This window comes from Cebus imitator, unplaced genomic scaffold (assembly GCF_001604975.1).
Source record: "Cebus imitator isolate Cc_AM_T3 unplaced genomic scaffold, Cebus_imitator-1.0 Scaffold699, whole genome shotgun sequence".
NCBI lineage: Eukaryota > Metazoa > Chordata > Mammalia > Primates > Cebidae > Cebus > Cebus imitator.
Window position 1 is genome coordinate 81954 of NW_016108014.1, and position 11642 is coordinate 93595.

An 11642-nucleotide genomic window follows, 5' to 3' on the forward strand; every position below is an offset into this window, starting at 1 on the left:
TCTGTATACATAGAGCTATATATCTATATCTACATACGTATCTAGATCTAGATCTAGATATCTCTCTATATACATTCATCTATCTAATGTATATAGATCTGGATATTTATATATATACATCTCTTTATAGATATCTATATCTATCTATCTGTCCACCTATCTCTATCTAGCTATCTAAATCTAGATCTCTATCTATATAGATCTCTAGATCTCTATCTGTGTATCTATCTGGATCTATGTAGGTATCTATCTATCTAGACCTGGACATCTGTCTATATATCAATACATTGATCTCTCTGTGTCCATCTTTATGTGTGTATATACACATGTACAGACACACATATCTCATCCCCTGCTTGCTTATTGCTGTAAATGTTAGGTAGTCAAGGCGCTATGACAATGATTCCCAAACTGTGGCCCAAGGAACCCTGAAGAATTCCCTGTAACTCTTTCAAGTGTCTTCAAAGTCACAACTACTTTTAAAAAAGAATTCTAAGATGTGATTTTTTTTCCCTTTTTGCTGCCATTTTCTCATGCGTCTATGCTGGGATTTTACAGACACTGCATGGCATGTGATAAGGTAACACAGACAGAGCTAGGACGAACCAGCTGTCACCTCTTGGAAAAATGCATTCCACTCTTTTCACAATGATTTTTCTTTTTAATATAGAAGGTATTTTTAATGAAAAAAATATGAAATTTATGTTACTGCATAATGGTTTGACTTTTTTTGGGGGGGGTGGAGTCTCGCTCTGTCACCAGGCTGGAGTTCAGTGATGCGATCTCAGCTCACTGCAACTCCTGGGTTCAAGTGATTCTCCTGCTTCAGCCTCCTGAGTAGCTGGGACCACAGGCGTGCAACACCATGTCCAGCTAATTTTTGCATTTTTAGTACAGACAGGATTTCACCATGTTGAGCAGGCTGGTCTCGATCTCTTTACCTCGTGATCCACCCGCCTTGGCCTCCCAAAGTGCTTGGATTACAGACATGAGCCACCAAACCCAGCCTGGTTTGATTTTTTTTAAGGGATTGATAAATATGTTTTCTAATTTTTCCGTTTTAATCTCAATTATTGTAAATATGGAGAGATAGAATCCACAGTGACATGGCCGGGCACAGTGGCTCACACCTGTCATTCCAGCCCTTCAGGAGGCTGAGCGGGTGTATCACTTGAGCTCAGGAGTTTGAGACCAGCCTGCACAACATGGCAAAATCCTGTCTCTACCAAAAATAAAAATAAAAAAATTAGCCGAATGTGGTGTCACATGCCGCTAGTCTCAGCTACTCAGGAGGCTCACTTGAGCCTAGGAGGTGGTGTTTGCCATGAGCCGAGATCGTGCCACTGCACTCCAGCCTGGGTGACAGAGTAAGCCTCAGCTCAGGAGAAAAAAAAAGAAAGAATCCACATGGACAAAGCTGTTTGGGTCCCTCAGAGGATCAGGGGTGAGGGGACCAGAAGCTGTGAAATTCACTGCTCCAGAAGATAGGGCTATAAATGAAAATAGAGAATCTGCGAATCACCTTGGGAATGAGTAATTCTACAGTTTGTATTCTCTGCAGAGGACATAGTGTCCCCAAGGAAGAGAAATTGATTCTCGGGAGTGAAAAACTTCTTATTTTTTAATGTATAATCACAGTTGTAACGTACAGAACATAGATATGTCATGTGACTTTTGTATTCATATTTCATGAGGAGGTGATCAAAGAAAAAACAATGTTTCAAAAGGCTCCTGGAGGACGGTGGTGGTGATGAACAACAAAAAAGTTGGCGAGGGGAAAATGTAGAATCCCGAAAGAGAGAAAAAAAGCCAGTTGCTTTGCCGCTTGCTATCCAAGTGTATCTGTAAAAGCTATTCTTTTTTTGTCCCTGTCATTTTAAGGATAGGATGATTTGGGCTGCCATACTTCACGTTTTTAAAAAACTGATTTATTCCTCCCGTTTTGGGAAAAAATCTCAAAGGATTATGATTATGTTTCTTGATAGATAGAAAATAAAATAACTGCAAAAACTGTGATTTAAAAATATATCTGTATGTAAAATGACTGCAGATGAAAGGACTAGTCTGCTGATAGTTGGATTATATACTGACTGCTAGCTTGACAGCCAGGCACGGTATTACTGCTCATATACTGCTTGCTGCATTGATAGTACTAGTATGTTATTCTTGGTTATACATTGATTACTACAGTGATAGTAGTTTGTTATTATTGATCACGTACTGATGACTGAATTAATAGCAGTAGTATGTTACTATTGATTGTATAGTGATTACTATGCCAATAGTAGTATATTATTATTGACTATATATTGATCACTACACTGACAGCAGTTATTATTGATTATATATTCATTACTGCATCGGTAGTAGTAGTCTATTATTATTGATCATATACTGATGACTGCATTGGAAGTAGTAGTGTATTGTTATTGATTACATATTGATTACTGTTGAGAGTAGTAGTCTATTACTGATCATATGTTGATGACTGCATTGGAAGTGTTGTATTATTATTGATTATATATTGATTACTATGCTGATAATAGTAGTATAATCAATCATAACAATCAGTAATGGAAATCCATTGGGACAGGTCCTTTGGAGGCTGTCTTTGAGGGGCTCCATGGTAGTTGGGTGCTTTCTGGGTGTCTTTTATCGCGTCTGAGTGGAAATCAGAATCCCTTCTGTTTCCCTCTCAGATTCGGTTCCAGTGCAAAGGTCGTCCACTTTTTGGGGTCCACAAAGCCTTGGAACTACAAGTACAATCCACAGAGCGGCTCGGTGTTGGAGCAGGGCTCAGCGCCCAGCAGCCAGCACCAGGCGGCGTTCCTTAATCTCTGGTGGACCATCTACCAGAACAACGTGTTGCCCCTTTATCAAAGCGTCCAAGCAGGGGGAGCACTCGCAGCTCCTGGACACACAGTAAGTGGGGAATTCTCTTAAAACCCAGAGCTGAGGGCGAGGAGAACATCCTCGTCACCAAGGTCTGGCGTGGTTTTTTTGAAACACCCCATTTGTGTCTAAATACTGTATTTCATGGAAAAGACTACTGAGAAGCAAGCACCTTTTTAAAAAATTTTTATTTTTTGGCTCGAAATGGAGAATTCCTAATGAGTAGAGATACTGTTTTAATTTATAGGCCTGATGCATAAATAGGTTGTTGAAATTAGCCATCCTCATTAGAGTAAGAAACACCAGTGCATGGGCGAGTGATTCACAATGACTGATTATGATGTCATTTGGGTCAACATTTTCCACTTGAAACCACCATTTGAGATAGCCATTGGAGGAAGTGTCTGAAGAGGATTTTGTAAATTTTTGATTGACACCAATTTGATTTAAGAAAATATAATGATAGCCCCTAGATGTGCTAAATAGCGAAGTATCTGCAGTGTGTTGAATATGGAATGCATCTGCCTTGCATAAAAGCTTTTGCAGTTAGGAGCTTATTTTTTTAAAAGAGTATTTGCACTAGAGTACTAGTACTCTAGAGTACCAGAGTGTTTTTTTTTTTTTTTTTTACTAAAGAAAACTAGAGTTGTTTGTTTGTTTGTTTGTTTGACAGAGCCTTGCTCTGTAGCCCAGGCTGGGGTGCAGTGACACGATCCCGGCTCACCGCAACCTCCACCTCCCAGGTTCAAGCAATTCTCCTGCCTCAGCCTCCCGAGTAGCTGGGATTACAGGTGAATGCCACCATGCCCCGCTAATTTTTGTACTTTTAGTGGAGATGGGGTTTTGCCACATTGGCCAGGCTGGTCTTGAAGCCCTGACCTCAAGTGATCCACCCACCTCAGCCTCCCAAAGTGCTGGGATTGCAGACATGCGCCACCGCGCCCGGCCTTTTTTTTTTTTTTTTCCTGGAATATTTGCTAATACCACAGAGTCTGCTGTCAGCACATGCATTGCTTGGGAAGTTGAAGAGAATTCCTATTTTAATTTTTAGTATGGTTTTTTATTCGGGTGAAGCCAGGGGCTGCTTTTTAAGGACTGCTGAAAATGCCCCTCATCGTCTGACACTAGCCAGTTGGTGTTTGTGTTCACTTCGCCAACATTGACTTGCCACATATTTCCTGCTGGGCATTTTGCTAAGTACTGGATTGCATAGGAGGGAATTTTAAGGCTTAGTGTCAAATGGTTCTGAGAAATAAAACATGAAGGACAATTATTTAATGATTGCAGATGGGAGCAGGGCTCCCCTCCCCCAGGACAGCGGGTGAATTGAGAAGACATCGGAAAGCTCACTGGATGTGTCTGTTTTTGTGCAGCTTTGCCTCAGTGATGTTGGGGCGCCGTGTGCAGATTCAGCATCCGGTGCTGGAGAGCCGTGTGCAAATTCAACACCTACTCCTGGCGTGCCATGTGCAAATTCAGCACCTGGATCTAACCAGCCTGCTCAGGGCCTTCCAGAGCCAACCCATCTCATAGTGGATGAGATCCTGTCTCTGCCTGAAGGACGCCGTTCAGAAGATGTAAGTACCTGCGTTCCACACAGGTGTGATGGAGAGTCAGACGCTGGCTCCAGTGAGAGAGCAGAGAGAACTGGCTTCCCCGGCTCTCTGGGGTGGGGGTGATGGAGGGAAGGGCTGGTCTTTAGTTTGCTGCGGCATTCAAAGCTCCTGCGTTTATCTGCATTATGGCACACCGAATCAAGCTCACCTCCAGAAAGATACCTAAGTCCCAATCTCCAGGACCTGTGAAAGTGACCTTGTGTGGCAAAAGGGAGTTTGCAGTTGTGATTAAATGAGGGACCTCGAGATGGGGCAGGATGATCTTGAATTATGCGGGTGGGCTCTTAGTCATTACAAACCTCCCTTAAAAGAAGAAGGTGGAAGTGTCAACGTCAGAGAAGGAGGCCACGAGCCAGGGAATATGGTGGCCTCCAGAAGCCAGAGAAGGCAGGAGGTGGATTCTCCTCCAGGTCCCCAAGAATGAACCAACTCTGCCAACACCTTGATTTTAGCCCACTGGACTTCTGGTCCCAAGAACTATCAGATGGTCAGTCTGCCTTGGCGTAAGCCACCAGTGTGTGGCCAATTCTCATATAGCAGCCTCAAAACACTGATGCCACATGGAGACACATGCTCACTCTTGAGCCGTTTACAGAGTCTGGGGGCACAGAGCTCTTTCAGGTTCAGTGCTCCTTCGACCCAGCTACCGGGCTGTGCATCCTGAGAGCTTTCAGCCCAACCCCTGACTTGAACATGGGTTCAAGTGACGATGAATTCCTGCCGAGGCTCAATGTTCAAATTAATGTTGACCTGCACGGTGGTGTCTATTGAGGCTGAGTCTGCAGAACTTTGTCTCCACAGAAGAAAAATGAAAAGATCTCTTATTTGCAAAACAAATAATGGAGGCTGTCATTTCTCCAGCTCCACTTTCTGGGCGAATACTTTGGAATTATATCTTGTGTTTAAAGATTTCTTGGGACCACGCATGGTGGCTAACACCTGTAATCTTAACACTTTGGAAGGCTGAGGTGGGAGGATTGTTTGAGACCAGGAGTTTGAGACCAGCTGGCATCACACTGAGACCTCGTCTCTACAAAAATGTCAAAAAACTTAGCCAGGCTTGGATGTGTACACCTGCAGCCCCAGCTACTTGGGAGGCTGAGGCAGGAGAATCGCTTGAGCCCCAGGAGGCTGAGGCTGTAGTGAGCTATGATCTCACCACTGCACTCCAGCCTGGGTGACAGAGCTAGACACTGTCTTAAAGAAAAAAAAGATTTCTTGTTTTACATCTTTACCACTCATCCTACCAAGTTTCTCAACAGAATTATTTTGAGGTCATACTTAGGGAAGGATCTGGGGACGGGGCTGAAGGGAAGTCATTCTACTCTGTATATTTCAGATATAAATATATATATATTTCTTTTCGCGGTGGGCACTTTGGGAGAGCCGTTTCTTGTTGCTTTTAAACAAGCAGCCTTTCCATTTCGCACTCGTTGCTGTGGAAGACTCCATGGGCTTCGCTGCACTGTGCTGTGAATTATGCCGTGGCAACCTTATGCATGAATAATGTCGGAGTGCTGAGTTCACATTCACCCAAACACATTGAAAAGATCTTTAGGTTCAGATGGTGACGACTGGGGAGGTGTAAACTTCATTTTTCCGGTTTTGTGTTCCTTGGGTGTGTCCTGAGCGTGCCATAGCCTGGGTCTGGCCCCAGGACGTGCCTCGTGTGAGTCCAGGCAAGGGCCTCTGCTTGTTGCTGCTGGAATGTGAAGAATCCCGTCGGTTGAGCTCTTACATGATGTGCAAAACGGGCAGTGGAGCTGAGCCATGCTCAGATCAGGATGTCTAAGGAAAACTCGCATTTACATGAAATGTTTAGTAGGCAGCAGAGTTTGAACTGTAAACCAGAGAGTTTGCTGCTCCATTCAAGGCTCATGCTTCTGTTTGCATTACTGCACCTTAATGCAAATAAAGGGGGACTCTGATCCACTGTTGACATGTACTGAAAATAACTGAATGCTCAAACTCCTCGCCTAAAAGAGAAATATTATTGAATGTTTCATAAAAACAAATTTAGGAAGTGTATTTTGCCACGGTTAAGGACACACTGTGACGCAGCCTCAGGAGGTCCTGATGACAGGTGCCCAGGGTGGTCGCGGCACAGCTTGGTTTTATGCATTATAGAGAGACTTGACGTAGCAATATGTGTAAGAAGTACATTGGTTCAGTCCGGAGAGGCAGGACAACTCGAAGTGGGGAGGGGCTTCCAGCTCATAAGTGGATAGAGACAAACGGTTGTATTTGTTTTTTTGAGTATCTGATGACCCTCTCCAAAGGAGGCAATCAGATATACGTTTATCTCAGTGAGCAGAGGGTGACTGAGAGAGCGGGAGGCAGCATTGCCCAAGCAGCTCCCAGCTTCACTTTTCCCTTTGGCTTAGTGATATTGCGGTTTCAAGATTTATTTTGTTTTCACAAGACTCTACTGAGTCCTCAGAAGACAGTTTTCAAACCATCTTTCTGATTTCTGGTTATGTAATTTTAATCTTATTCTGTCAGAGTCTTGAACATTAGTGGTTTTTCAAACTGTGGGCTGAGCTTTGTCTGAATAAGGATTATTTTAAAGAATTGTGTTTTTGCAGATGATCTTAAAAGCATTCTTCTTTTTTTTTTGTTTTGTTTTTTTGAGATGGAGTCTCACTCCATCGCCTAGGTTGGAGTGCAATCATGTGATCTCAGCTCACTGCAACTTCCACCTCCCAAGTCCAAGCAATTCTCCTGCCTCAGCCTCCTGAGTAGGTGGACAGGCGTGAGCTATCACACCTGGTTAATTTTTGTATTTTTAGTAGAGATGGGGTTTCTCCATGTTGGCCAGGCTGTTCTTGAACTCCTGACCTCAAGTGATCCACCCGCCTCAGCCTCCCAAAGTGTTGTGATTACAGGCATGAGCCACCGCACCTGGCCATTAAAAGCATCTTAAAAGTCTGTTCTGAACCATGGTGAGCACTGCCTCATTTGTAATGTCAGCCACCCTCTTTCAGAAGCAAGTGTGTGTTCACCCTTCAGCCCCTCAAGGGATTTACATGGATTGTCACAGCCCCTAAAAACAAGCTTCCCAGGGCAAACAGTGGTTCTCCAGAGACTCCCAAAGGGCAAACAGTCAGGAAGCTCCAGTCCCAGCTGCAGCTCAAGTTGTAGCCTTGCCAATCTCAGAAAAAAACAGACCAATTTAGAGTGAGAGCCCTTGGCACTTTGGCTTCTCCAAAACAGTGCCCAGCATGTTCAGTTCATATTCATCTCCATGGAATTGTTCCAGTGATCTTTTGTTGACGTAAGCCACTTCTACTTTTGCTTTGGATTCATAATTGTGGATGTGGCAGCAACTTAAAGAATAGACGTCTAGCTGCGTGTTGTCTGTCCCTGAGCCACATCTCAACCAGAGCCAGTCAAGCCAAACCAAGGAGAGACTTTCCTGTGGAGTAGTGGGGCTTCTGAAAAAAGCAGGTGCAGAGAATCATGGTGGTAGAATTGAGGATCATCCTGCCTTGATGCCCAAGGAGATGGACAAGAACACAAAAGCACATTCATTTCACCCCAGTTAGGTGCTGTCTGTTGTCAAAAAGACAAAAAAAAAAAATGCTGGTTAAGATGTGGAGAAAGGGGAACTCTTAGCCACTGTTGATGGGGATTAAAAATAAGTACAGCCAGGATGGAGAACAGTATGAAGGTTCCTCAAAAAACTGCAAATAGACCTACGATATGATCCGGCCATTTATCCAAAGGAAAGTAAATTAGTATATTGAAGGGACACCTGTCCCTGTCCATGTTTTTTGCAGTTTATTCACAACAGCCAATATATGGAGCCAACCCAAGTGTCCGTCAAAGGATGAATGGATAAAGAAAAGGCAGTGCATAGATACACCATGGAATACTATTCCACCATAAAAAAGGAAAGGAAATTCATCATTTGCAGCAGGATGCATGGAAATAGAGGACATTATGGTAGGTGAAATAAGCCAGGAACAGAAAGTTAAACATCGCATGTTCATGCTCATCCATGGAAGCTAAAAAAGTTTAATCTCACAGAAGTAAAAAGTAAGGCCAGGCACAGTGGCTCACTCCTGTAATCCCTGCACTTTGGGAGGCTGAGGCAGGATGATTGCTTGAGATCAGGAGTTGAGACTAGCCTGGGCAACATAGCCAAACCCTGCCTCTACAAAAAATACAAAACTTAGCTGGGTGTGGTGGTGCTTGCTGGTGGTCCCAGCTACTCAGAAGCCTGAGGTGGGAGAATTGCTTGAACCTGGGAGGTTGAGGCTGCAGTGAGCCAAGATCACACCACTGGACTCCAGCCTGGGTAGCAGAATGAGACCCTGTCAAAACGAAAACAAAAAAAAGAAGTAAAAAGTAGAAGAGAGTATCCTAGAGACTGGGAAAGGTCGGGGGGGGGGGGGGAAAGGAGAAGATAGAGAGACATTTGTTAAAGGATACAAAATTACACCTAGACAAGAGGAATATGTTGTCATGTTCTATAGCCCTACAGGATGACTGTAGCCAGCAGTAATACATAGTTTCACATAGCTGGAAGGAGGATATTGTATATTCCCAAAAGAAAGAAATGATACATAATTGACATGATGGATATGCAAATTACCCTGAGCAGATCACTGAACATTGTATGTATTGAACCATCCCTATGTATCCCGTGAATGTGTACAACTATTATGTGTCAATTTTTAAAACGTAAAAATTTTTTTAAAAAAGCATGTTCAGCAGCCAGCAGCCTCGAGAAGCCCATCAACTGGTTTCATACACAGTGAGACTGTAGTGCCCTTTGGACATTTTTGACATGGCTCCAAATCCCCACCCCATTCTCAAGGGGCAATATTGCAGAAAGGAGGAGGGTGGAAAAAAAAATCTCAAGAATTGGAGAATCACCAGTTTCCAGGGCCCAGGACAAGACCTAGGAGGAAATGAAGAACACCCTTGCAGATAGAAGCTGTCTCTGTCTGGGTGGTGCTGGGGACAGTAGGTGGCCCTGGGACCTTCTGTCTTTCTGCTATCAGTTTGAACATGAGCTCAAGACCAAGGGTACGGTGAGGGGAGATGACCCCCCAGCTGGGCTGAGCGTAGTTTGCTTAGGATATTTAAGCAGTTCTCCAAAGTAATTGCAGAACCCAAATCTCTTATCTTGGGGACTCTGCCCAGCCTCATCCATCCCTCTACCACGCCATTAGGATGGAGAGGTGGGGAGAATGGGGAGTGAGACTGAAGGATGAAATTATGTGGACACAGGAACGCCAAAATTCCTTTTTCTTTTTTTCTGAGATAGAGTCTCACTCTGTTGCCCAGGCTGGAGTGCACTGGCATGATCTCAGCTCACTGCAACCTCCACCTCCCGGGTTCAAGCAATTACTGGCTAATTTTTGTATTTTTAGTAGAGGCTGTGTTTCACGGTGTTAGTCAGGCTGGTCTCGAGCTCCTGAGATCAAGTGATCTGTCTTCCTCGGCCTACCAACGTGCTAGGATTATAGGCGTGAGTCTATAGGGTTGGGGACACTGACCTAAAAAATTTTGTTATGGTCTATATATTTTCTGATATTTTTCTAAAAACAATGACTTCTTCAGGGGAAGGGCTTGGGGGCGAGGGCAGGGAGGGCATCAGGACAAATGCATGCGGGATTTAAAACCTAGGTGACGGGTTGATAGGTGCAGCAAACCACCATGACACACGTATACCTGTGTAACAAGCCTGCGCGTCCTGCACATGTATCCTGGAAATTAAAGTAAAAAACAAACAAACAAACAAAACCACTCTATTTAACAAAAGGTATGTTGATTGATTGATTATTATAATATCTTACTATCACATTTTCCAAGATAATATTTAAAAACACTGAACAAGGAGTTGAACATTTGAGCTATTTTGTATACTAGTTGTGTGACTTTGGATAAATCAATATTTCTGAACATCTTTAAAATAAAAGTGGGAGGGCTGCTGTCCGTACAGCATCTGATATATAGCTCACCCTGCACATCTGTGGGTTCCACACCTGTGGATTCAACCAAGCTTGGATCAAAAATATATGGGAAAAGAAATTGCATCTGCACTGAACATGTACAGACTTTTTTCTTTGGCTATTATTCCTTAAACAATACGATATAGCAAGCATTAACATAGCATGTGTATTGTAATCGGTATGGTGATTAACCTAGAGATGATTGAAAGTTTGTGGGAGATTGTGTACTGGTCATACGCAAACACAGTTCCATTTCATATCAGAGACTTGAGCATCCATGGATTTTGGTATCCCTGGAACCAATCCTCCATGAATATCAGGAGAAATTCCATTTCATTAACTCACACCCCAGGTGGCCTCTGAAATGAATCATGCAGCTTCACAGCTTCACTGTCACCTGCTATCGTCCATTTACTGAGTTACTCTGAGTTTTTTATTTAGGGGAGCTGAATTCCTAAATTGAAATAAAAAAAGGTTATTTTCATAAATCGCCATAACTTCATAAAGGCCGACGGTGCATCCTGGGGCTCTTTAATCCAGGTAGCTACTTCAGTACATATAATGATGACAAGGTGGTTGTGTTTGGTTTTTGCTGTTGTTCCTGTTTTTGAGACGGGGCCTCACTCTGTTGCCCAGGCCGGAGTGCAGCAGCACGATCTTGACTCACTGCAGCCTCGACCTCCCAGGCTCAGGTGATCCTCCCACCTCCTCCCATGTAGCTGGGACTACAGGCGGTGCCACCACGCCCGGCTGATATTTTGTATTTTTTGTAGAGACGGGTTTTGCCATGTTGCCCAGGCTAGTCTTGAACTCCTGGGCTCAAGTGAGCCACTCACCTTGACCTCCCAAAGTGTTGAAATTACAGGCGTGAGCCACCGTGCCTGGCCCAGGTCTGTGTTTTTAAAAGTAAAGCTGAATATTAATTTGTCCACATACATTAATGTATTAAAGAAAAAACTGCAATTAGTATCTTCTCCAGTATTTTGTCTTCCAGTATTTGCGGTAGGGAAAGGTAGTTAATTAAAAGATTAGAGTTGTCCTTCAGTTTTTTTTTTAAGCTATCAAGTTTTTTTGCTCTTGTTTGTAGAGAATCTTATTTTATTTTATTTTATTTTTTTTTTCTTATTTTATTTTTAATCCACTTTTCTGTTGAAGTGTGTCCTTCTTTTCT

At 43.3% G+C, this 11642-nt stretch overlaps 1 protein-coding gene across 1 annotated transcript in view; it reads left to right on the top strand.

Moving 5' to 3' along the window:
- GYG2 (glycogenin 2) overlaps positions 1-11642 on the top strand; it is a 50451-nt gene that overhangs the window by 26429 nt on the left and 12380 nt on the right. The window contains exons 6-7 of the mRNA XM_037734981.1: positions 2573-2922; positions 4266-4469. Of these exons, the coding sequence (XP_037590909.1) occupies positions 2573-2922; positions 4266-4469 (554 nt within the window). The remainder of the gene's footprint in view (positions 1-2572; positions 2923-4265; positions 4470-11642) is intronic.